The 27,769-nt window shown below is 42.8% G+C and overlaps 1 protein-coding gene across 2 annotated transcripts; it reads left to right on the top strand.

The window, feature by feature from the left end:
- Window positions 1-865: 865 nt before the first annotated feature.
- bbx (BBX high mobility group box domain containing) lies at window positions 866-27,147 on the top strand (the record flags this gene model as incomplete). 2 transcript variants are annotated; one of them, XM_083641067.1, is made up of 14 exons in its annotated part: window positions 866-1,037; window positions 1,280-1,537; window positions 7,787-7,991; window positions 8,094-8,161; window positions 9,614-9,691; window positions 10,117-10,197; window positions 10,885-10,962; window positions 14,253-15,078; window positions 15,263-15,395; window positions 18,045-18,196; window positions 18,420-18,494; window positions 20,296-20,490; window positions 20,760-20,940; window positions 22,913-27,147. In XM_083641067.1, the coding sequence occupies 14 exons, from the start codon at window positions 879-881 to the stop codon at window positions 22,989-22,991; spliced, it is 2,568 nt and encodes an 855-aa protein (XP_083497193.1). In that variant the 3' UTR covers window positions 22,992-27,147. The 2 variants fall into 2 exon arrangements, with proteins under 2 accessions (XP_083497193.1, XP_083497192.1); XM_083641066.1 differs by having other exon boundaries at window positions 879-1,037; window positions 1,283-1,537.
- Window positions 27,148-27,769: the final 622 nt, after the last annotated feature.

The following is a 27,769-nucleotide window of genomic DNA, read 5'->3' as shown; positions in this document are numbered from 1 at the left end:
TTAATACTCCTGTCAGTCCCCCTGACCAAGGCACTGGCAAAAGAGCTGGAGTTGGTCCCCGGGCGCTGCACTGTGGCTGCCCACTGCTCCTAGTTCTAGGAAGGTTCATAGTAGAGGATGGGTCAAATGCAGAGGACGAATTTCCCCATGGGGATAAATAAAGGATAACTTAACTTAACTTTGGAGACTTCATTCAATCTGTTTGAACCAGAAATGGCATTATCATCTCAGTTTGGCAAAATGATGACGTAATGAGTGGTATCCCATTTCCTACGTGATTGTTTTCAACCCCTGCCCCTTCTGGCTCCATTTTCAAGGGCAAGGGCCAAAGCGAGGGCCAATCACACACGAGGGGTTTATTTGTTTATTGAAATTCATAGTCTGCACTGTTTGCATTCCCATTTGAATGTTTTTTCCAAGAACGATTGACAAAAAAAGCCAAGCATCTTTCAATTAATTCTATTTTTTTTGTGCTGTTCCGATACATCACATATAGTATACTATACAAGGACTAACACAAGTTGAATGGAATAACAGTTGCCACGATTTTGCGTCACTCCAACCGTGGCTGTACCCCATCTAGCCACAACCCAGGTATGCCACACGATGCACGTGGTCTTGGCTGGATTTGCCCTTGTTGACAGTCACAGCAATGTTACAGTGGCCACTGAAAAATGTTTATATCCAATGGCAAAGTTGATGGATTCATATGAAATGAAGTGTACGGTGCATACTTGAAGGGGCACATGGCTTGAAGGACATAGTGGGTGGATGTTGGTTGCAATCTTTAAATTGCATTCCCATTGTGCATTCTTAGTTTTACCATGATGTGGTCCTATGATCTGCCTATTTCTTTAATTTCTAGGTGCGGTAGTACCATGAAGGGTGGTGGAAGGGGTAAGGAGCCACCTGTTGTGGGGGAGGTCAGTGGCAAGCGCCCCAAACGCAAATGTCTGCAGTGGCACCCACTTCTCTCCAAAAAGGCACTGGATTTCTCTGAGGAAGAAGAGGAGGAAGAGGAAGAGGAGCTGGAGAAGGTGAGCGTGTTTCTACTCTTGACTGCACATTTACAACCTTGAAAGTTTTTTTTTGTCTCATGGAAAAGCTTAGTTTGTCATACAAATCTATAGGCTCATCAGAGACAGTACCCCATTTAGGCTTGGGCGAGTACATTTTTTCGAAATATTCGGCAAATATCGCAATATTCAATATGATTGAAAATCGGCCCAAGCCTAAGCACGTCCCCTTTGCATCTAAGGCTTGTGAATGTGTTTTTCAGCAGCCAGTGCTGTGCAGCCAGGAGCAGGCATCGCAGGTGCAATGCGGAGGGCCAACGGGGGAAGTGGAGGAAGACTCGACCGAGCAGCGGGCTCGCCGGCCCATGAACGCTTTCCTCCTCTTCTGCAAACGCCACCGCTCCCTGGTGCGGCAGGAGCACCCTCGCCTGGACAACCGCGGGGCCACCAAGATCCTGGCTGACTGGTGGGCCGTACTGGAGCCCAAGGAGAAGCAGAAGTACACCGACATGGCCAAGGAGGTGAGCACTGCTCTGCCAATGTCAGCCAGACTACACCCATACATTTCAGCTCGGTTCAGTTTCATTTTTGCTGCTGCGTCTTTGTTAGACTTAGCACCAACATGAGGGATTTGTACCAAACTGAACCGCTATTTGTACCAAAGTGAAATATCACTTTAAGGTAAAAGCTGATCCAACTCGCAGCATTTAAATACCCTTAGAGTCAAATATTTGGCTTGGTGTCTTGCTATGTGCAATAAACCTATTTAAGCTTTATTGATCTAGCACAATACTTAGTTACCTAGTAAGCAATTGATATGGTACATTAAGATGACACCATTCTTCTGCAGTTTTTCTCATTATGTGCATTGTGACCTAGCCCTAGTAAAAGCATACTGATTGTTACAAAGTTACAGTTGCAAATGCATTGCCCGGACCTCGCTGCGTTCAGGGCCGTACGGACTCGGTGCTCGCTGGCTGGCCCGCTGGTGCCCAGAGCAGCCCATAAATGTTTATATATCTTTGCAAATAACCATGCAAAAAATAAAAAATAAAAAATAATAATTATATATATATATATATATATATATATATATATATATATATATATATATATATATATATATAATATATATATATATGTGTTAGTTTAATGAATATAGATGCAGAGGAATATGTAATTGGCTTGTTATAAGACACATTTCAGAAAAATCGTTATACACAATGTCTCTCCCCTGGCTGTGCCGTCCAAGAGAGCGCAGGGAGTCCACAGGGGAGAGTAGTGAGTTATGAGCCCTAAGTACCGCCCATTTCAGCCCCAGCCTCAGCAAACAGTAAAAACAGGGAAATGGCAATATTCAGGATTTGGGTTTAAACTAGGGATGGGCATTTTAACCAAAATACTCGAGTACTCTCCTTTTATTATGAACGAGTAATCGGGTACTCGCTGGGGGGGGGGGGGGGGGGGGGGTTTGGGGGGCTTTGGGGGTCCGTGTGGAAACACACGTTTAACCCAAGTTTGGCTATGTTAACTCATTGAGTGCCAGCCACTTTTGGAGAACGGACGCTCCCAGTGCCAGAGTTTCAGAGCGTTTTCAGTGATATCTCGAGGCCCACAGAATATTGTGTGATATTACTATGTAAACACCGAACACATACAAAGAACGAGGAGACTCTCTTCTATCATCTGCAAAAAAAAAGTTTATTGATCCCATTTTCCGTTCTTTAGTTATGCGCCGGAGAAGATAGGCTGTTTTGAGCAAAAAGACACTTTTCAAATTAGAAGCTATGTTATTCCGCCTTTTGTGAAATGCAGCATTTCAAGCACATTCACTGAGTCTGAAGATAATATTTTATGATGTAGTGACGTGGTGTCATTGTGTGGTGCCTGCGTGCCCCATCAGCTGCAAACTCCTCCCCACACTAACACACAGCCTACACGCACCCAGTCTATTTTCGGAGTGCTCCGTTTGTGTGCGCCGGGCGGCTCCCAGCGCCACAAGGAAATGCCAACCCGGACTGCAGGGAAAGGTTTGGCCCTTCGGCGTTGGGTGCTGCCTTTCTGGCGGCTAATCGTGTGAAGAAACTATGCAGACAGACAGACAGAGGCAGAGGAGCTCAGTTGGGTGCGCGGATTGACTGCGGTTCGCAGACAAAGTCAGCTGCAGACAGAGCAATCTATATGGATCTGGCTGCAGCATGCATCGGTTTCTCTTTGATCACGGCTTTTTCCTCCTGTTTTCCGGACCTTTCTGTAATCTGGAGAGCACTGTCGCCACCTACTGGGTCGGTAAAATAGGTTATAGACCTCCAATAGCTACAATATTTGTACAGGAGATGTATCGGGCATTGATCCACGTCCCACCGTCAAAAAACGCAATTGACGACAATCGTCGTCTTTGGCACTCTACGTTAGTATTCGAATTGACGACAACTGTCGTCATTGGCACTCAATGAGTTAAGCAGTTAATTTCGAATATCTATTACTATGGTAATGACGGAGCAGGGGTAATCTGCTGTGTATGGGGCTGTTCACACATAACGTTTGCATTTTTGGATGGAAAAAGCACTATCTGTAGCACTTTTTGGTAAATGGCCTAAATGGCCTGCATTTATATAGCGCTTTTATCCAAAGCGCTTTGCAGTCAGTAGGTACATTCACCCATTCACACAACGATGGCGGCAGGTTACCACGCAGGGTCCACCAACGGGAGCAATTTGGGGTTCAGTGTCTTGCCCAAGGACACTTCGACATGCAGACTGGAGGAGCCGGGAATCGAACCACCGACCTCTTTTATCCAAAGCGATTAGTTGACGACCCGCTCTACCTCCTGAGCTACAGCCGCCCCACCACTTTTTGTGAGGAGAGGGACAATTAGGTGACGTTAGCTGCAGCTGTTGTCCCTACCTCCGAGCTCTGGTGGTTGGATGGCATTGGTTAGCGCTTCGTTCGAGCAGACTTGTGAAACAAGCGAAGGCTCATTTCCAATAGGCCTACATGTCCGGTATAATCCATTCTGCTTCATGATCACTGTTACAGTAACGTAAATCCACGGATTACAAGGTCCGGTGTTCTGCCAAAAAGTGAAAACTAACCAGTGACCATAACGTTAGCTGCAGCTAAAGTGATCGCCATGAAGCAATAAAGTGATTTGTTCTCCTCATTTCTTGTGGCTAACGTTATGGGACGACGACAGTGTAGTCAGTAAACTAGTGCCACGTTTTCAATGAGTTTTATCGGGGGTGCGTTGTGGAGAAGCGTGCATCTGTCTCGTGTCGTTAACGGGAGCGCATCTCCACCAGTAAATTTTCGTGATGAGCTGGCTGTATCAAAATACTCGTGATGCTAAGATTACGACTGAAACTGGGGCTGTAAAGCATTACTCAAAATTAATATTAATGCCAATGTTACAATATGGGTTTTATTTTGAAAGCCCTAAAGCAGATGACATACTTTTACATTCTGGCTGACTTGATGCCCGTGCAGTTATGCCTGTCTGAAACACAGCCATGCTGCCTGTATAGCCGGATCCACATGACGATGTGTGCGTACCATTTTTAAAGGGGTGGGGGGTGGGGCGAGTACCCGAACAGCGGAAACATTACTCGAGTACTGACGTTATGAACGAGTACTCGAGTACCTGAGTACTCCCGCCCATCCCTAGTTTAAACTAATGTTTCCTACTTTTTGAGGCTTACAATTAGCCAATAAGACCCTAAATTACATAGTTGGAAGGTTTCGCTGTATTTTGTTTGCCATGGTGTTTTAACACATTCACTGCCAGCCTTTTTTTTTTACTGTAGGTAGCTTTTGCCAGAGGTTTTTTTTGAGGATTCTGGCTCATTTTACAAGAGCCAAGGATAATTTTCTGCTTGGACTTTGTGAACACAAAGTTCACAAAAGTACTAATAGAATGTGTGCTTTCTCTGTCTAAAAGAGTTAGTTTGTAGAGTTAGTAGTTATGTAGATATTAGCCGTTGAGTACAGCATGGTTTCAGCGTCTGAGACAAAAAGCTGAGATAATCGCAGTTTTGTGAAATTCAATATCAAACAGTCACTTTAACCATTTATTTTTGGCATCAGTGAGACATCAGACATAAACAATATAGTTCTGAACAGTAATTTCCTCCATAGCAGCACCCGCACCCCCTCTCCTTACAACTCCTCCCTCCGTGGGCGTGTCTGGTGGATTTCAGCAGCGTTTGTCAGTCACAAGCCAGTCTCTCCTGCCTGTCTGAGCAGTGAGCAGCAGCCTCCCTCTCTGGCGGCCCCTCGTCGGCGAGCGTGGATGTGGCTTAATCCGTTCTTGGATTTTCGGTTGAGAGCTTTGACGAAGCCTTGTGTGACTCTAGGCTTTATGCTGCGCGCTTCAAAGTGTGCTTTCCACCCAGTCCACCTTTGGAACCCCCCACCGCCGTGCGCCCGTGTGAAAGGTTTTCGCCTACAGTATGAGAATGAGGCTCGTTCGCTTCTGGGTCCTCGGTTGAGCTCAGCTGGAATGCGTGCGTTTCTGGCCAAACAACACTCAATAGTCTGAGCACCGTCGCCACTCAGTGGGTCGGCGGAATGGATTGCACACGCCCGGCGGCTCTAACAGTATAATAGAAGATGCAAAAGGGCCAGATCAACGATCCACCGTCAAAAAAAAAAAATCGATTCTGAAAACGTGTTAACACGTTGTTGGCAGTCAACAGCTGGATTCTGAAAACGTGTTAACACGTTGTTGGCAGTGAACGTGTTAACATGTATGGGATACTCTGGGCACAGTGAGGCCCAGGCAATGCGTTTGTAACTATTATTAAAATGTGACCAACAAATTTGTCCAGTGAAATAAATTATTTCTTGAAACCGGGCCTAGCGGAAACCCTGATTGTGACAAAGGCTTCTTTATTGTATTTTGTATCATTGTATGTGCACAAGACGCATGTAGTGTTTATTTACAAGTTTGTTTGTTAAAAGTATCATCCCCATTTCGTTTGGCATCACCTTGCCAGATGTTTCTTCTTTTACTGTTAAACATATTAACTGATCATTGCAAAATGAGGGGGGGGGGGGTTTGAACAAGGGAAATGGAGTTTCTTATCTTAAATTGGCACATAGTTAGAAGTAATGAAGCAATGAAAATAATATTGCGTAAGACAAATATCACCTTAAAAGTATTAAGTGATATTAAGTAGGGATGGGCATCAATAATCGAAAATCGATAATTGATCGTTATGGAATCATGTCGATCATGTGGAATTTTGATCGAATTATTATAAAAAAAAATGCAGACTAGGTTTGGGTGGAATTCTTTCCTCCTCTCCCCTCTCCATTGCACAGCCGACTAACGTGAGGTGTAGCTTCGTATTAGTTTTCTGGCTGTGACGGGGTCCTTCGTGCCAAACAACACTGTTTTTAACATAGGGAATTCACACCGGCATCAGGGATTTCGCTAGGCATTTTTCCAGACGGCCAATGCAGCCGGTAACGTTCCAGAATCCGGCCATATTGAATGTTTCCTGGCCACTATTAAAAAAAGGATGTTGTAAAATAATTGTTTCCTAAATAAACGTTTTGAATCCATTTATTTCTCTATAGTCTATTGTTTATAGCAGTGCTAGTGTCTGATATTCTTACTAAATAGCTGCATCCCCACAGCCGGCCGAGAACACACAACGTTATTACCAAAGTAATATATACAGTGTATATTTAAGCAATATATCACGAGAGCAAGTGTGTTGTGGTGAATATACTGTATCCCGCTGATAAGCTGTTATCCCGGGATATATTCCACAACACACGCTGCTCGAGTGCTATATTGCTTTTATAAAACGGTTTCCAAGTATAATAATATAATAATAATAATACTATAAGTCCGACTGGCATGGTATTCTGAGAGTCAGTTGAAACACTACTGTAAGGCGGGACAAGAAGATAGACGTGCGGGTGATTTGATTGGATCGTTCTGGAGACTGAAGTCGACATTGGCCAATCCTGGCGCTTGCTGAGAGCTTTTTGCAAAGTCCGACACCAGAGCCGTATGCCGACACCAAGTAACGTTACGTCTTATTTAGAAATGCGGGGTTAAGAGTGAGGGCGCGCGAGAGAGGGGTTAAGACATTAGCCCGCGTCTATTCTTGTACAAAACATCATTTTCTGCGAAGTATTAGTAAAGTTATAAGCGAAGATCGATTCACAAGGATCTGAAAGCTGTCTCCGCCATTTTGTTTTTGAGGTAACCAAAGCCTAAGAGAGTTGCGCCATCATGCGTCTGGCTGCAAGCGAGTAGCTTTTTGTTTTGACACTACTGTAAGGCGGGACCTCTAGCAAGAAGATAGACGTGCGGGTGATTTGATTGGATCGTTCTGGAGACTGAAGTTGACATTGGCCAATCCTGGCGCTTGCTGAGAAGCTGAGAGCTTTCTGGAAAGCCCAACACGAAGCTCGAGGCAGCGCTGCCTTTTAGTAAGAGAGTTGCCATGGCAACCAATAACCCATGGCCATGGGTTATTGAACTCGGTTACTGGAATTATACAATGGCTGTGAACCAATCAGATTGCTTGATTTGAGAGAGCCGTTTTATAAATATATTATATATACACTATATAAAATTAACGATTATCGATAGCATATCTATATATATATAATATACATTATGCTATCGATAATCGTTAATTTTCCTGAATTTCGATTATGGATTTTTTTTCAAATGCCCATCCCTAATATTAAGCTATCTTTTTTTAATCTTTTGCTTGTAATAATATCAATTCTACATGGTCTTCTTTCAGTACAAGGATGCCTTCATGAAGGCAAACCCAGGCTACAAGTGGTGCCCGACCACCAACAAACCAGTGAAGAGCCCATCCTGCCAGCCAGTCAGCAACCCCCGCAAAAAAGTGTGGTCCTTCCCTTCTAACTCCTCCAAGGACTCTGCCACTGCCAAAAAACTACCCAAAACGGACAGCATGCCACAGTTACACTTTGCCATGGCAGGTGTGTGCAAACATGTCTTGGGAACAGTTACAGATGATTAGTTGTGTGTAATAGGAGACCATGCAGGTGCATCTCTGTGTAACTCCTGTCTTTCCTCATCAGATCCTACAAAGATGGGAGGCCTTAGCATGCTGTTGTTGGCTGGGGAACATGCCCTCACGACCAGAGAGGTAGGTCACTGTTGGAAGCCACCCACGAGCCTTTCCTTGTAATGCACCAGCTCTCAGCTAGGTGTCCTCAAAGACTTATCAGTTAACGTTTATATTTTCATCTGTGTAACAGTGACAAGGTAACATGTTCTTGGACAGAGGACAGTCAACTGTCAGCTCTTGTCAATTTTATCTACAGTACAAAAACTAACCAAATGTCTTATCTTCAATTAAATCATCTACTTGGAGTTTTTAGTATTTACTATGCTTAAAGGGATAGGCCAACGTTTTGGGACATTCACCTATTTGCCATATTGCCCATACATAAACAAGGAAAAACCATGCCTTTTTCGTCACTCTCCTTGCAATGCTGTGAGGTACAGCTGTTCAGTTAGTTAGATTGGCAAATTAATTTGAGTAAACGGTACAGCTGTTCAATTAACCAAAAACACACATTCTAACAGTGCCAAAAAGCTCTATGTACATGTTCACTTGTGTACTCACCACGAGATGAAATATGAATCCAAAATGAAGGTAGATAGATAGCCGGAACTACTTTCCAAGCAACATGGCGCAGTGATTTCACACAGCGCCTCAAACAAACAAAGAGTATAACCAAAGTTTCTTCCTTGTTTGCCATGCTGTACACGCTGTACACAAGCCCCCAGGAATAGCGCTGGGCTGTGACGCCATTTGAACATGGTGGCGAAGCTCTGTATTGCAAGTCACGTGACGCCATGCAGCCCAGAAAGGAAAACTCCCATCCACTTGCATGGGGACCCCGGCAGCTGTTAAACCCAGGGGATTTTTTTCCGGGTGTCACTCAAAGTATAAAACAACTCTTTTAATTATCAAATCATTTTTTATGGGGCATTTTTTCTTCAGAAGCCACTAAGAGCCGTATATGGGTGTATTTTCTTCTTTTAATACATCCATGGGTGGGAGGGGTGGGAGACGTCATGGAATACGTCATGGCACACATGCGCACTTCGCCTTAGGCCGCATGGTCAGCAGCCTCCGTCCGAATGCATGGGTGGGCGTGGCTCGTCCCCTATCCAGGTCTTTTAATTCATCCATGGCTGTACACCGCTGTACACAGCACATGCGTTCTAAGCTGTCTACAGCGCCTCATGGCAAATGAGGAAGTAGCTTGAGTTACTCTTGCTTAGTTTGGTTAATCTTTGTTAGATCTCGGTCCCGTGTGGATTTACTTTGAAGATGGCCGTTTCGTGGATTATTATTTCATCTTGTGGTGAGTACACGAGTGAGTACATAGAGCTTTTTGGCGCTGTTAGAATGTGTGTTTATGTATGGGCGATATGGCAAATAGGCAAATCTCCCAAAAAGTTGGCCTATCCCTTTTAACAAACAAAAAAGTGTTGTATTTTTGGCTGATTTATGCCAAAGATCATGAGGCTAATTCCTGATGAAATGGACCAACTACTGTAACTCCAGTACTGCATCCCTCTCTAGATCCCTTCCAGCACTCCTAAACCCAGTTTACCTGACACAGACGGTGAGGGGAAACCTTTTCCAGGGAATAAGGAAGAGGTGAGTTCATTCTCAGGCTATATTTCTCTTCTTCCAGCATGCTATATACTTAAGAACGGTGTTACCTCAAACAGTGGGTCATGACCCAAAAGGAGTGGGTCACAGGGCTGTTGTGACTGGATGAAGATATGTGCCAACTCTATCTGGCCAGGCTTGTAGTACAAAGCACCAGCATCTAAAACAAAATACCCAGCCCTGCACAAATTGAGCTACAGTATCCCACATTTTGTCTTGAACGATGCAAACAACAGTATGTAAATATTGATCAAATGCATTGATCATCTTCACTTAATGTGAAGGGTAATTGGTTGAACTCACTTGCACTCAGCACTGATTTGTCATTTTTGGATTTTATAATTCATAATAGAACTTTGGTACAAGAGCCTGGCATAGCTAAATTTTGTGCACCCAATTTCTATCTATAGATATCGTCTGGAACCATACCGAAGAGAGTGCCTGACATTACTAAAAGCGGGGTCAAGTCTGCCCTTTCCTCACTGACCGAGGTACAGTTATATCTTAAGTCTGTACTTCTGCACTAGTTCCCATCATTTAGTTGTGATCATTGCTTACATTCAAGAACTTTATTTGTCCCCAATGGGGCAATTGGTTGTGCAATAGCAGAGAGCACCCCGCTTTGCCAGTGACAAGACAGATTTTTTTTAACTTGGTTTTTCCCCCCAACCAAACTTGGCATCATTTTATAGCAACACCAGTAACCATTCTGCAAAAGCAAAGAAACAAGAAACTCAAAATGTAAGAAAATTGTGGATAAAAAAAAAAAATCTTTTCTTTTTTGTCAGAGTTAAATATTCTATGGTCTCTCCTGTTTCTAAATATAATCGTTTGGTTATTCCCTTTTTTATATATATATAAATAAAGGAGAAGAAGAAGACTAGTGCAATACCCGTGCCCGCCCCCCCATTTGTTTTTGTCCCAATGATGATGTCACAATGTCTATGACATCATCTGTGAAATCATTGACCAAAATCATCTTATGACATCACTGGGCACTGATACTCGAGCAATTTTAACATCACTGATGATAACATTTTGACAACATTGTGATGTCATCAGTGAGTGATGTCATCAGCGATGCAAAGTTGGGCAATTGTGCGCAGACATACATACATACAGACACTCCTGGAAAAAGTTATACGAAAAGATTCCTCTGTTTCTCCTATGTAAAACAGGTACCTTCACAGTCATCTCCGTCTTTGGCACCAGAGGGAAAGCCATGCAGACAGTCCGCTCTCTTCCAGCTCGCTGAGGTAATGCATTATACAGGCTAGGGAGGCTACAGTACAGTATGTAGAGTGCACTTTAAAGAAGGACTAAACCCCAAAACACTTTTTTTCAGTTTTTAACCAATATATATGGCTTTTGGGGTGGTGTGTGAAGAATGCTGGTCAGAATTTCCACATTTGAGACCAAATTTATTATAATCTACTCTTTATCATTTTCAGCTGCATAAGTGCCCTCTATGGGTTCAAACCTGCTTTATTTTACATTACATTACATTACGTCATTTGGCAGACGCTTTTATCCAAAGCGACTTACAATAACACATTTTTTGTCAGCAATAGAGCAATCAACTATGGAGCACAGTCTATGACAACTACAAATTCTGAAGGAACAGTGGTACGAGTTTAGTTTAGGAATTTCTTTTTTTTATTAATAGAAAGAGAGAGAAATAAGTTAGATCAAGAAGGGCCCAGATGGAGCCTGAAAAGGTGAGTCTTTAGTCTTTTCCGAAAGATCGGCAGTGATTCAGCAGTCCTGACCGAAGGTGGAAGCTCGTTCCACCATTGGGGTGCCAGGGACGAGAAGAGTCGAAAGTTTGAAGGGCAACCGATATTTGCCCTTCAAAATGCCCAAAATGTGGTTGCATCCTACATCACGGCCAACTCCCCCCCCGCCTTCCCCACTCGTGAAAAATATTATCTTCATGTGATCATTACTGTAGTTCATGCCAGAGCCATAATAGGAGAGTTGCAACATCTCCATTCACTCCAATGGCGTGAGCCCTTTAACAGCGCAATGCATCATGGGTAATCACCTACTGTGGCTAATTTTAGCAGCTAGTTAGTTATGTTACATGGCAGTAAAACGCCACTGAATGATCAAATTGATATACTGTAACTTTTAACCATTTCGGGCAAGACCGTTTCCATACGGACCCATCAGTGTTGGTTAGTTGTTTATAACATGGCTATATTTATAATATAGCCACATTGATACACTGTCTGGCAAAAAAGAAAAAGGGGATTGGGAGGCAGGCCACAGCGTCTCTGTCGATGATTTGATTTGATTTGACAGTTCTGGGCACTGGCGTTGGCCAATCCTGGCGTGTTTCGCCCCCAAATCAGTGTGTTCTGGCGCTAAGCGAGTGGGTTCAGGGACAACAGGCTGTCTGAGGCACGAGCCACCTACGTTAATGTGGAGCATTGCGGTCAATACAATATTCCTGGAATGCGAGTTTAACAAACCAGTTACATGTCCTCTGCATTCTACATCAAATGAAGACATTACTGTTTGTTTGATTTTGTATGTTACATACTTATTGGCCAAGTTATGTTAGTTTATGGGCTAGGAATCCTGTCAGGGTACAAGGGGCTATAGGCGGCCATCTTGCCTACAGAGTTTTCAAATCAAGTAGAATACCGTTTTGCCAGAAATCTGGGGGGATTAGTCCTGCTTCAGTACATCAATTCATATTGTAGATTCAGATTGCAATTTCAGTTTCAGCTGATTGGATATTAACATCAATTATTCTTGTTTTTCATCTTGAGATATTTTGAGAGAATGTAAAATTGTGAAATTCTCAGAGTGCTGCTGGTTTTCATTGCATTCACCTGGCAGGCATCCCAGGTGTCAATCAGTCTCTAATTAGATGGCTCGCAGTCATTTGCACTAAGTGTGTACTGTAATAATTAACAGTGTTGTAGAAGTACCAGAAGAATGTGATTGACTGACATGCAATTTAGACCTCCAAGACTAACATGATGGGCCCTAGTTTGACAACCATGATAGCGCATGGTCTCTAGCGCATGGCACAAGTGCTTTTGGGGGTGTGTCCAAGTCCACTTTTGCTAGTTACACTACACAATCTGGGCGCAAAGCTGGTGGAAGGTGTAATGGGGTTGTATTAAGTACCTTAATTAGGTGTGTTTTGCGCATCACATGAACTCAACCAATCAGAGTGTCATCATCTCCCCTTCCCTCTAAAAGCCAGGTGCGCTTGCCCCGTTGTGCACACTATTGTTTCAATGGCAAGTTGGAGAAACGTGTGTCATGGCCATAATCTGAATTCTGAATATTTTGGGCAGATTGCCAGGTCACCACCTAAAATTGGTCTGGTGGTAGGTTTAATGGGATTCATCGACTTAACTAGGGATGCACCGATGTGAAAATGTCTAACATCTGCTGATACCGATATGATTGCCGATATATCGTGCATCCCTAGACTTAACCATGCAATCAGTGCTGGCTAGTGCCAATCAAGCGCCCTAGGCAAAAATATACAGTAAGTGTCGTCCATCCAGACATTTATCAACTATTTCATGTAGGGTTGCAAACTTGCTTATGCAAAGTAAAAAACGAATAATAAGATGCCCATTGTTATTGCCACACAATGACCCCACAGCGTGAAATTGACAACTGTCAGTTGGAAAATAGAAATTACACTTGTGCTGTGCTTTGCACCACTTTGCAGGCGGTGGAAGATATGTAGCCTGGGTAAACCCATCCCCCACGTGACCTGCTCTCAGACCTGTTCTCAGTCACTATGTGTAGATAGTGACTGGGAACTGAGAGAGCAGGTCACGTGGGGGCTGGGTTTACCTAGGCTAGAAGATATGGCCCATTATAAACATCTGCAGTGTTGATCGGCTGTCCATATTGAATAGTAGGCCATGCCATTTGAATGGACTTGCCAGTGCACAAATTATTATAAATAATGTAAGTCAAGTAAATGAGATGTGACATTAGCAAGTCTCTTGTCTAAAACAAATACATTTTGTAAATAATATATTACAAATCATTAAGTGTATGATTTAGAAAATACATAACATGATGCACCATGATGTACAGTATGTGCTGTAAAGGTTCTGAAAGAACTTGTTCTCAAATGTGTCCAGAACAATAACAAGTGTGAGCTCACATACAGCAACCTCACTATATTCTAGTAATATCTTTATCCTACTAATATATCAGGAATCAAGAGGAATCATTGAAAAGCACATCATCATAGAATGCCTTGCCCCTTTAGAGATGTATAACTTATATCTGTATAATTTGTTTGGACACCAAAAAACATGCAGCTTGAAGCTCATACATCTCTAACTATGAACTACTTGCCATTGACCCAATTTGTTTTGGATAAAATGTTGGGTGTCTTGAACCAGAGGATGAACTGCAGGTAGCTAGCTAGCTTGTCAGATGTCATGCTCAAACAAATGGTCACCGGTGGTAGCAGTTAAAAGCTAGCAAATGTGTTTGTGACCTGGCTCCATTTTCGTATCCATTTGTTTGACCTAGATTATGAATTGTGTTTTGTAAGATGTGCTTAGCATCTGAAGCTGGGAAGATGGAGACGGCGACATTGCAGCCACAGGACAGTTCCTCCACAGCCTCCGTCGAAGATGCCACAGTCAAGGCAGAGATCAAGGAGGAGACGGGAGACACCCATGACCATCCTCCCTCCCATCACACACCACCTCTCTTACCCTCCTCTTCCTCTCCTACCTCCACTGACGCCATCCCCCCACAACCCGCCAGCCAAAATGCACGTGTCAAAAAGAAGAGCAAGAAAAAAGATGTGGCCAAGTCAAGTGATCACGATGAGATCCCTTGCTCACCCAAGAAGATCATCAAGAAATCTGATCATGCAGAATCCGACCTGGACAGTGTCTTCTGTACTATTGAGGCAGTGGCCAAAGGGGCCTGGAAGGACACGGAGGACAAGCCCAAGAAGAAGATCCACGGCAGCCCTGGCGGGGGAAACTTGCCCAGAAAGAAGAGTAAGCCCAGAGTCAAGAGCCCTCTCAAAGAGAAAGATGAGGAGATGGATGAGGACCATGGGCAGGATGGGCAGGATGGCTCCTCTGAGGTGGAGGAGACGACAGACAACATCCCTAAGAATGAGGATGAAGAAGCAGGTATGGGAAGCACAGACCTAGAGGGTAGCGGGACAGAGCCCCATCACTCCCCCTCCAGTCAGGATAAGCTCAAAGATGAAGACATGAGCAAGGAGAGGCAGAATGAAGCAGAGTCCAGCACAGAGGGCCGTGGTTCCAGGAAGTCTGAGAGGAGCTGCAAAGGTGCCTTGTATAAGACCCTGGTTTCCGAGGGAATGCTGACTTCTCTGAGAGCCAACATTGACCGAGGTATCCGTCTTGATTCAAGGGAAAATTGGTTCATAAAAGTAGGCAGCATCATCCGTTTGTATTTAGTTTGTGTGTTATGACAAGTAATCAACAGTGAATTAATTTGCCCACTACTGCAATTACCAGAGATGAAAGTGCTTCAAAGTGTTATTTCATTAGTTCATCAGTTTTCATGTATTTCCAGGTAAAAGAGGTGCTTTCCGTGCATTTGATCATGATGCAAACTGGAGTGACGACAGCTGGACTGTTTCTCAAATGGGAGCTAATAACCCCAAGAAGCTGAAAAAGTCCAAGTCCAAAGATGAATCTTCACAGGGGTTGGTCATTTTTCTTATTTCTATCCATTTTGTTGTTGTTGTTTTTTGTATACTGTTGAGTGGTTATGTTTTGCCGCATAATGTTAACGGTAACTTTATCTTTTTATATATTTTTTAATCTTTTATCTTTCAGACACATAAAGGAGACAGACCTTCACCGAACAGACAATGCTGATTTATTTTGCACATGATCTCGCACATATCCGAAAACTGTAAACCGTTTGAGAATTGAGAATAGATTTTTAGCTTGTGGACCAGTGATGTCATTCATGCACAAATGCCTGCAATGCCTGCAAAAATGTTTACAGTTTTCAGATGTGTGAGATCATGTGCAAAATAAATCAGCATTGTTTTCGCGAAGTTCACGTTTAATGTGTATAACGTACAATCTAAATGTCCTGATAGAAATCAGAAACAATGTAGTCAATGTACAAACAACAACATACATCATATTGCTAGTCTATGATTTATTAATAACCCAACTCTTCTAATTCTGATTGCACTTCTTAGATTTTTGGAGGCTGTTAACTCATGTCATGCTCATATGGTCAGTCACAAATCAATCTGGGAACCCATTGGTTAAAACAAAACAAGAAAAACATTTTTTTTCTCTAACCTCTGGGGGCAGCCCTGTTTCAATGTGGTGCAACAGGAACTCAAGAGGCGCGGTCGGCAGCGGAAGAAAATCCCTTTCCGCTCCCTGCAACCTCTGCCATTGGCTCCAACCGACCGGCTCTGCCCATTAATGGATTTATTTTCCGCTCCTTGCGTGTCGCTCTCAAATCCGTCCGTCGGTATGAAACAACAATAACAACTCTAGCTCGTTGCTAGGAGCAAGTAGCAACTTGCTATACTCTGAAAATTGAAAGTTTTGACTACACACCGTTCACTTCATTTTGATCGGGTGAAGCGCGTGAAGCATGCGTGCGAGCGCTGTTACATCCCTTTTGACGGAGCCTGCCGACAGATTTTCAATGAAAGTCGAAAGTCTGTCTCGAGAGATTAGTCACAAATTGGTTAGTCTGGTTTAACTGAACATATATCAGTTTATACATCATATTAAACAGTGAACAAAATCTTGTAGTTGGATGGTTGTAGTTGGATGCTTACCGACAGTGTGAACTTGTATCTGCTGGTTAAAGGTTGATCTCTATAACAATGAGGCCGCCCAGTTGAGTCTTCTCAGCTGACATACATGGTGCTTTCTGCTCGGCTGCACCCCATCTGTGGAACACTCTTCCCGACCACCTAAGGGCTCCACAGACGGTGGATGCTTTTAAAAGGGGACTAAAAACTTTCCTTTTTAACAAAGCCTTCGCCTAACTTTGTGATTTTTGTTTTTGTTTTAGGTCTTTAGGCCTTTCAGGCCACCTCTGGCATTTTATTATGTGACTTTTAATGCTTTTTATGCTCCAGCTTTGGTTGATCTTTTATGCTCCTGTTTGTTTGTTTGTACTAATGTAGCACTTTGAGATTGTATTGCTAATGAAAAGTGCAATACAAATAAAATGTATTATTATTATTATTATTTATTGTTTACACTGTCTTGCCATTTCAGTGCATCGGTGATGGTGTTGCTCAAGTACAAGTAACAATACCATTTATTGTGCTGAGGGAAATTCAGTTTGGCAGCACAGAACATTGCAGTCAGTGTTACATTCAACACATTCACTTGTTAACATTCAGTTAAATTATCAGTGTGGTGAGCCTGGGGCTGTCAATGTATGGGAATACTGCTGCCACCTCCAGTTAGCCATTAAGCATTTTGTCAGATATGTCAATGTACACAATGCACAAATAAAGCATAGGTTCAAGATACAATGCTTCAGCATGCGCTGGGACGCGTCATCAGTGATGTTAACTGGGGTCGTAAGGTGTTTCGGGTCTGTCCAACATCATACACCCTCGCCCAGTAGACCCAGCCGAGGCCGATTAAGACCCCGACCCTCGTCCCAGAAGCAGCCGCTCACGGATCAGCCTTCCTACTCTGTCTGCAGCGTTGCCCGCGGAAGGGTTGATCATGCCCAATCCGCTGCAATAGAGCTAGTGCTACACCGCAGCATTGAAAGACCCTTCAGTGCATGGAGGGCTAAGGCTCTGTGGGTTTCTCCCGGCCGCGCTCCTCCTTCGTCTCACCAGACCCTCCAAAAGGCAATCCTACTATGCCGTACCATCATGGCGTACCATGGACAGAGAGGATGCCTCAAGGAGGCCTGTGCGCTGCACGTCATTCGCCTGCGGCGAGCACCTCGCTCTAGCCTGAAGGACCCCAGGCCGCGCCGATCTTTATACAGCTTTTCAGGAGGCTAACTAGCAACTATTTAGAATTAGATATTCATATCAGAATTTTGCAGAGTGATATTTTCTCTGTCCGCCTTTCTTATCAAAGTACATTGCTTTGAGGAATGCATTTTTACAGTCGTTAGCTGGACTTTTTACTTGCTGACATACCACACCATTCCTCAGCCTCTGCATCAGGAGGACTGTAAATAATTAAGCCATTTATCTGTCATGACTCATGATAGTGAATTTCCTGTTATGCCGTTCCTGTTTTTGGTCATCTATTTTTGTGAGGTGAGATGTTTTTATAAGCCCCTTGTTTTAACATTGTTATATGCTCACATTATAAACTGTAAACTCTACTTGTAGGCTAGGAAAACTGGAGGAAGAGTTTGAGAAGAAGTTCAACAGCCTGCCACAGTATAGCCCAATGACCTTTGACAAGAAGAGCACTGCTGTGGCAAAGAAGAAGAAACCCGACAGCTCTGCTGCACAAGAAGAACCACCGAAAACCACAAAAGGTGAGGAAAAGGATAGCTGGAAGATTTCTCCAGTGTATAAACTGTTCTGTAATATCCGTTCATTCCATCCATGGCCCACTCTGCAATTGTTTGTAGAGCCATGTTTTTCACACCTTCTGTTATTCAAAACCTGTTCTCTCTGTTAAATCAAAAACATTTCGACTCCATAACATGGCATTCCCATGCTCTTTTTTCCTTTTCTTTTTTTTCTTTACTATATCAGGATCATCTCCATCTCAGAAAAAGACTTCATTCCACAAGATTGTTAGGAAGCACAAACTCAAAAAGGAGAAACCAGGTGATGTGGAAAAAGGTGAACTAGAATGTTGATGGTTATGCATTATAGTAGGGATGTAAATGTTTTCATATTGAAGACATTCAACAGTAACTGATTACACGTAATGTCATTAGTAAAGGTGATTGTTTATGGTGAGTTTTGCTGAATGTTTTCCAACAGTTGTGTCACAGTTTATATCATAAACAATATATTTAATTTCATTTTTCAATTGTTATCCAGTTTGTTAAAGACAGAACTTCAATTACAGAATTTATCTTACCATAAAGAAGAGGACATGTTAACACCTTAAGTGCCATAGCCGAAATAATTCGTCTTACATAATCCAACGCTTGAGTGCCAGAGCCGAAATAACTCGTCTTACATGTTTTTTTGACGGTGGGACATCAATCAACCCCTCTTACATCTTCGAGATAACTATTTGGAGCAAGAGCATGTGTGTAATCTATTTTACCGACCACTAAGTGGCGACAGAGACCGAGAGAAGTCACAGCCACGGGACCCAAAAGCAGCCGCCTCCGCGGAAATGGCTTGGATTTTACAGTCAGAAGCCCGAGACACACACACAGAACGGACAGAGATCCCTTCCCCCCAGAGCCGCGGATCAACGCGCGAACACACACACACACACACACACACACACACACACACACACACACACACACACACACACACACACACACCGCGGGAGCAAGCTTGGCGATTTTACAGTAATCCAATCCATTTCAGGCAAGCAGGCAGGCAGGCACGCAGACAGACAGGCAGGCAGCACAACACGCTTCTGACACGCCCGCTGAAGCCAGGAGGAAGGAGGAGAAGACACACGGAGGGAGGAGTTTGAATGAGAGGGGTGTTTCCTGTTGTTATGGAGGAAATTACTGTTCAAAACTATTGTTTAGAATGTCTGACGGTCTTACTGATGCCAAAAATGAATGGTTAAAGTGACTGTTTCACAAAAAGCCATTTATCTCTGAATAAATTTCCAGACGCTGAAACCATGCTGTACTCAACGGCTAATATCTACATAACTACTAACTCTGCAAACTAACTCTTTTAGACAGAGAAAGCACACATTCTATTAGTTATTTTTAGATGATTGCTGTTCATGAATTCTTAACAGAAAAGAATCCTCGGCTGTTCTAAAATGAGCCAGAATCGTCAAAAACACCCCTGGCACAACTTACCTACAGGAATGAAAACATGGCTGGCACCCAATGTGTTAAAAATTGTCATTAAGATTTTGCTGTTAAAGATAGGTAGGTAGTAGGGATGTCACAATATATCGTCCCACAATATATCGCGATATCAAAACGTGACAATATGTATCGTTGAGATGAAATCTCATATCGCGAGAAAAAGAAGCTGAACATGGTGGCACTGATCTGCATCTGATTGCATGCTCGCTCTCCTTTTCATTGCTTTGTTTGAACAGATGAGGGACGTTACAGACACGGAGGATGAAAATGGTGAAATTACTCAAATTAGCGTGGAGGATGCTCCCTCAACTTACAAATCGATCGCAAGAAATATTGTTAAAATATCGTATCGTTATCGTGAACCCAATATCGTGTATCATATCGTGAACTGAGTGTATCGTGACACCCCTAGTAGGTAGATAGATAGATAGATATTCTTTTCTGTTGTCAGAATAGTAAAGAGTTAGGAACTGTTTAGAAAATTGAAACCTTGTTGTGGCACCATTGATTTTCATGACTGTGACTGTGAATGTGAATGTGCATGGGCCAACTCATCCAAATCCTTGTCATCCAGAGCAGCATTTTGATGAACCTTTACTCCACAGCAGTGGTGCAGAGTGACTCCACCATGGCGGATTCAGCTTCCAAAGCCAAAACATGTGCCCCCGTTGCCACAATGTGCCCAGATGCCCAGGGCACCGCTAGTATTGAGATGCTAGTTGGTAGCCAGAAGAGGAAGGCTAGGAAGAGCAAGATCACCCACTTGGTGCGCACAGCTGATGGCAGTGTGTCTCCGGCTGAGGGTGAGGAATGAACTTGTTTTGGCCTGCGTCAGGCACTGGATCTTTAAGGTTACAATGGAAGAGTTTCATACCAAATAACACTATTATATTTAGGTGAAAAATGTTTTGGAATCCAAATGTAAAAGTACGTAGTCCACATAGGTATTTTTCAAGAGAAGAAAATAAAATGTAGATTTCCCCCCCATGCTAAAGCCGTGCTTTACTGCTGTTGCTGAAGCATATTATATATATTAATATATATATATATTATATTTCTTTTTTTTAAACAGAAGACAAAACTAGGGACCTGAACCAGGAACAGGATGAGAAGCCATTACCCCAACAGAATTTATGCAATGAAAAAGGCTGCTACAGAACTCCCAGACCAGAGGAAGCTGAGAGGAGCCCCGTGCCTGCTTTCTTCAGCTTGACCGCGCTCGCTGAGGTCGCAGCCATGGAAAACGTTCACAGGTAGACAGAGCCTAGCTTTCATACCGTATATTTATATGTAACATGCTAAATACAACATTTAGTTTTTCATATATGTTTTTCTATTAAATGACACCAGGTGGAACACTTATTCAAAGCGTACACTTGCTGTCTGCCTTGTGACCACTCGCCTTTAAATTAGTGTGTAATATGATATGTATATAACATGTACTTTATATGATGCTATGTAAAGCCCTTTGAAACATGCTTGTGCTATGTAAATAAACAAGACTAGACTAAACAAAATTTAGAAATTGACTATTTGGGCGTCCGGTAGTGCAGCGGTAGATTCCCTGCCTACCAACACGAGGGTCGCAGGTTCGAGCCCCCGTGTTACCTCCAGTTTGGTCGGGCGTCCATAAAGGCACGTGTCTCTGGGTGGGAAGCTGGATTAAGGGTATGAGTCCTGGTTAGAGCTCTCAACGGTCCTAAAAAATCTAACCCGACCCAACCCAACCCGCTTGAGACGAGGTCCGAGCTCAACTCGGCTGTCGTTGTCATATAGAACACTCAGACCGAGACCGACTCAGCCCGACCAAAGAAAAAGCAGTTATTAGACTAGGACATTATAAAAAGTGTGCAATTAATTAATGTCGGCACGGCTCAAGTACAATGGGAACAATGTGTGTTACTGCCATAAATGTTTTTCAGCTTTCATGCTATGTTGTTATGGGTGGTATGCTTATTCCATTTCTGGCTCGCTCGCATCAGCACTGCGGGGCTGCTGCGTGCGTAATTACCCAGCGTACTGAGAGCCTGAGTGATGCCGCTCCCTTTGAAGTCAAATTTTGCTGCACCACCACACATTCTCTATCAGCTTTTAAGAATTTGTTTCTATTAATCTATATACATTGAAGCCGACCAATTTAGTCCGATAATTCATGAGAGAATTGTGAGTATCTATTTTTTTCTGCCAGCATTCGTCATTTTCCCCTTGGCGCACATAAAGACACATGCTTCCCTTCCGTCACTGTCTGCTTGATGGCGATGGGGACTTCAGCTGTAGGCTACTGACAAAACCAGACATCGATTTCTGACCTGAAGAAGGGGTGGCAGTGCAGCAGGTATGGCGGCTGAGGGAAGGGAGGTGCCGGTCTTGGAGTCGTGTTTGAAGAGCACCTTGCATTTTTTTTTGCATTGAACGTATCCCTACTGCGCCTCACCGTCTTCGTCCACCACAGCATAGAGTTTTCCATACTTCTGACTTAAACTCTCCTCCGTCCCAACGCTCCAGGGTGTATTCCCCTTTGTCTAACTTTTTTTTTTATCGTCTTAGCATCCATTTTGTCAGGTGGTCTACTTCACTCACAGTAAGTCATGTCACCTCATTAACTCTCTCAGCAAATGAGAGAAAGTAATAAATGAATAACTGCATTTAACATATTAAGATGATAATTTAATTCTTATTTGATTCAAACATGAGCACCACTGTGCGGTCTCTGTGTGTAAATAGCATATTATAGTCCTAAATATAGCCTATAGCCTTTTTTTTTCCCAAGCCCGAGCTCCGCCCGACCCGGCCAATTAAGCCTGTGCTGACCCAAACCCGTCGGGCTGAGTGGGACCCGTCGGGTTCGGGCTGACATTGAGAACTCTAGTCCTGGTCGCTACACTAGTGCCTCCTCTGGTTAGTCAGGGTGCCTGTTCCGGGTGGAGCAGAACTGGGGGAATAGCATGATCCTCCCATGCACTATGTCCTGCCGGTGAAACTCCTCGCTGTCAGGTGAAAATCAGCGGCTGGCGACTACACATGTATCGGAGGAAGCATGTGCTAGTTTACAACTCCCCCAGATCCGCAGAGGGGGTGGAGCAACGATATCGGGACAGCAGAGGGGGAAATGGGGAGTGGGGGGGAATTGGGGGGTCCAAAAAAGAAAAGAAAACTGGGGAGTGTGTGTGTGGGGGGTGTAAAAAAAAACACCTGACAGCAGCTGTGCTTTGTGTCCTGATTCAGAGGCCAACGAGGCTTAGCTGAGAGTCAGAAGAAGGACCTCGCCCAGACTCCAGTCCTCATCTCCTGCGCCGACCAGTGAAACGCAGCTGCTGTTATGAGAAGCCACAACATGGACGTGAAGCCTGAGCTTCACGTTCCTCGATGTTGTAACCCTACGCTTGAAGGGGAGACTTGAGCAGGATGCTTCGGACAGACTCCACCTCCCCCCCTTGTGGTGAATTTGCTTGAGCTCTGGTTTCTGGTGGGGGGGAAGGAGATCCTCCCCGCTCCTCACCATCTCAGTGTTCTCCTGAAGCCTCGCTTTGGTTAGGAGGAGGATGCTTTTCTGATCTCCTCTCACCGCTCCAGCAGGGCCTGTGGAAGAACCAAGCTGTCCCCCAGTGCATGGCTTCCCTTATAGAGATGGTTGTCAAGGGTTTATCGTATATCCTTTTGTCACATAGAGGCCATTTTAAGGTCACGTCTTGCAATTTAAAAAATAGCATTTTAGGAAGGAAAAAAAACCCAACACAGCATTAATTTTATAGAAGAACACAGCTTTCTGTCACCTTTTTACCTCACACACCTACTGAAAGAGTTCCCTCCACCTCCGGTAGAATACCTCTATATTTGAATAGCTCTTATCTTGTGGCTCCCTTCATTCCTTCCAGCTTCAACCCAAAATGACTTTAACCAGGGTAAATAATCATGACAGATAGGCTTCCATTACCTACATCTCACTTAGTGTTTCCATGTGGTACACTAACTCTGTGTATTCAAATTATGAAGAAATCAAGGCTAAGTATTTAATAACTACCTTGACTTGCTATCATAGAAAGTGCTACTGTAAAACGGTATGTGGTAGCTCCAGTATAATCACTTTAGATTGAAGGTGTAAGAGTAGACCTGTGTACGCCCTTGCGTTTGAACCAGAGTTCACTCTAGCTGAGGGTATTTTGTTTATCGGTTATTATCTTTTAGTAGTTGCTTCACAACGTCCATGTCAGGTTTATGAGATGGTGGGTCTGCTTAAAAGCCGCTTCTTTGTGATAGGAAAGTAGTGTGTGGGTAAAAAAAAAAGATTCAGATATAGCCTTAACCCTCCCACTTATTCCCTCATGAAGCCACAAAGCCCTCGACCAGCCTCTTGCTCAATGCCATCACAGTTCTGAAATCGGTTGAAATATTTTTTTGAATAGTGAAATACAGGTTGTGTCGATACTTGGTCTTATTGCAGTTTGCGTAGCAGTTAGAATGGCTAATTCCTTGTGTGCGGCTTGTTTTCATGAGATATTTTTGTTTATTACACAAACACTGCACTAATTTGTAGCTGAAGTATGAGTGGTTCTTGGTAGGCTAGTAAAATGCCTTGTCGTCACTGGCCACAGTTGAGCCATGTCAGAGCCCGTCTTGCTCATAGTTGTAGTTGGTGATTCTAAATATTGGCAGCATTCAGTTGTACTGAATTGCTATTTGTCTCATAAGATTATCAATTTGGAGAAGAGTAACAATGAAAATAATTTTTCTGTTGTGTGACTGTTCTCTTGCTTGTGTGCTGAAATGAAACTATCTGTTGTGTGCAAGTTGCAGGCTAATCGGGCCGTACCATACTAGGACTAGTCCAAACCCGGTTGAACAGACCTAATGGAGATGAGGCATTCGATAATGTTTCCCTCATTTGTTTCCTATCGGCCTTTTGAGATTTTATTGCCAAGTAATGGTCCACTCACTCATAGGCCATGAGAAATCATTTTGCTTTTTAAAAAGATTTATATTAGGTGCCACTTGGTGGTGTTCTTGCTTTTAGCGTTGTTTTCTCGCTGCGTGGTCAGAGTCATTCCGTTTCCAGATCTCTCTCTTGGCCGTACTTTTGTTTACAGTGTGTTTGTGGTAGTGGCGAGGAGAAGTAAGGGCTGAAGCGTCTAGTTAAGCTGCAGGTTTGTCGTCTTCCTGTGGGTTGGAACTAGCCATCAGACTGATCTCACAAGCTACTTAGACTCCCCAACAAAAAAAAGCCCCGATAACCCCAGGAAGCCGCCATCATGCTACAAATAGCCTTCTGTTCCACTGTGTAGACCAATGCTTGATTTATCGCGAATTTTAGATTCAATCATGTTTTTAGTTGTTTTTTTCTATTCGATTCCTTATCTGTTAAGGTGTTTGTTCATTTCTGATGCTCTTTTTAACTAGGTAGGATTTCCTCTTTCTTTATTAACTTCAGTAGTCTTTCCTGAGGTCAGGTTTACTGGATTAAGACTGTTGTCAAAAAAGAACAAGCTCGTACATGACAAATGCATCTATGCTTACCTGCTAAGCGAATAGGCACTGAGATAAAAATGCACCGTCTCTAGATAGTGAGCCCGTCTTTTCACCTTTGGAAGTGTGTGTTTGACTGCGACTGCATTGCCATTTCTTGGTTATGTGTGAAGTGTGCTTCGCCGACTCTTAGCGACAGGACAGACAAACAAGATATGGGTTTGAGAGAACTCTTGCTTTGAAATAGAGTATTTATTCTGAACCAAGGCATTGTTACATGGTAAACATGTGTTGCTTGGCTAGGCCCTTCTGTACAAATAGTAGAGAACATGCATTGATGATGCTATATGATTCCTCTCTAAATTTGACGGTAAAAGCTAACAAATTAACCACAAGCCAGTGTTTCCCAGTTATGCTTAAGGGAAACAGAATATGCTTTAAGATAATCCTAATAGTATATATATATATATTTTCAGATATGAGAGAAAGTTACATTAAGGATGATATCATCCAAGCAGTAAACTGTATAGTTCTTTCACTGGTGGACATCAGTGTAGTTCTTTGTAAAGACAAAGAAATTGTCTTCCCCCAAAATATATATTTGCTTATAGCAAGTGAGTTTATTGACATTTGCCAAAGAAAAGGGAAAGTTGTCTTCAAATGGAAATCCTGTAAAAATAAAAAAAATAAAAAAGAAAGAAAGTTAGCATAACAGTTGCACTGCATTTTTTAGGTGTATAAATCTTCAGGTAACATGATAATATCAGCACAACTAATCCTGTGTTTCTAATGGGTTTTCCTTGATGTTTGAACCCAGAACGGTGTGCAACAAAAGGGCACCACTCAATGCCTCTTTTAATAGACAGTATTTGCACCTTATGACCCAAACCAAAATGATCATGATCTTTAAAGAAAATATATAATTTTTACCCCATCTATGGAAATTATGCATTTTAACTATTATATATATATATATGCTAGAATCCACTCAACAACAAACCCACACATCTACCAAACAGCCATAATACTATCATTTCCCCCTCCCCTCACTTTTTCTATCTAGAAAATGCTTCTATAAAGTTGAAATTCCTATATTAGTTACCTAAATGACTATAAATAATACCCTTTTGTGCTAGTACTGTCTTCTTGAATGTAATCATTTTGTACCTGTATTTTTCTAATTCCAATTCAGTCTTGATTGTACTGTGTGTATGCGATGGTATACTGTTCCTAGGTGCATAGTTCGTTACAACCAACAGTTCTCATATCAAGATAGCTGCTGCGCTGCAAACTCATTGGAAATGTGTGGAGGTTTCAAGTCCAAAGGACTTAACGTGTGAGCATCCATTAGACTGATGATTGAGAGCTTCTTATAATTTCAACAGCGGGATGACGGCTGCCCCCTAGTTTGCGTGTTCTTTTTCCTTTTCTTTGCAGTCAAAGTGAAACTCTGTTCAGGACAGTTAAAACAACAGGGACACTCCTGCAATCAAATAGATCTATTGAATGCTTGGATTTCAACTTATTTATTGCTATTCCTTTTTTATAGGTTTAGTAAGATAAAATAAAAACAATGAAATATACAACTGAATATGCATCAATTTATACATCAACCTGCGTAAGATTATGTACCCTTTACTGGAATGTAGATCATGGCTTCCTTTTTTTTGTGTGTGTGGAGAAGAGGTTACGTCAGATCTTTTAAGTCTATTTCCTCGGATAGTTTGTACAACATGTTCAAGTAATTTATGTTAATAGTAATCATCATAACAGGTATGTTTTTTGATTGTTACAGTCCAGTTGTTAAATGCAGCCTTGCCTTACTGGAACCCCTGCTTAGTGAGGGATCCCTTAACCCCCCCCCCCCCACACACACACACACCCCTACTCCACCCACCCACGACTCCGATGTCATAACACTGTTTGCTGATGCAACTATTATTCCTTTTACACTTTCTGCTGACGCAACTGTTACTTCTTGAACACCTATTAAAATAACATCTATTAAATCTGTGCATCTGTGTGAATGGCTTTTCTTCGTCGGTGATGATATTGATAAACTTTTTGTCAGAATGGTCACTGATGTGATGGTCGACAAAGTAAAGCCCTCAAATGGCTTTGTTCATCTCTTGTAGAAGTGTTTCTTATGGTCCAAGCTGCTTCTTAAATTAACACACACACACCCCAGCCTTTTTTCAGAATTGATTAAAATATGGTTGCTACTATTGTTTGTCAGTAAGGATGGGTGATCTGTGTGACCTAAAATACAACAGATTATGTTTCTGCCTCTTGCCCAGAAATGGCACGCAAGTTAATTTTCATATTTGTGAATTTCAATCATTTCAATTGTACCAAATTAGCTCATTGTGATGAGGACATTTTTAAGAGTCAATTATTCAATGCTTGATATTCATTTGGCAACGAAATGCTGAAAATTAATTTTGTCCTCCAGAGCAGTGGTTCTCAAACTTTTTCACATCAAGGACCCCTAAACTAATACAAATTAGACCATGGATGCCCATTTGATAAGATTTTGTCCCAGGGCCCAGGCTGATAAGATTTGAGCTTACTCTGCTGGCCTGTCTTGCAGGAGCATGTTGGGTCATTAGGCTAATTGGGTGC

Source organism: Poromitra crassiceps (assembly GCF_964638095.1).
Source record: "Poromitra crassiceps genome assembly, chromosome: 1".
Taxonomy (NCBI): Eukaryota; Metazoa; Chordata; class Actinopteri; order Beryciformes; family Melamphaidae; genus Poromitra; species Poromitra crassiceps.
Note: the sequence above shows the minus strand (reverse complement) of the source record. Positions and strands in the feature narration are given on the sequence as shown.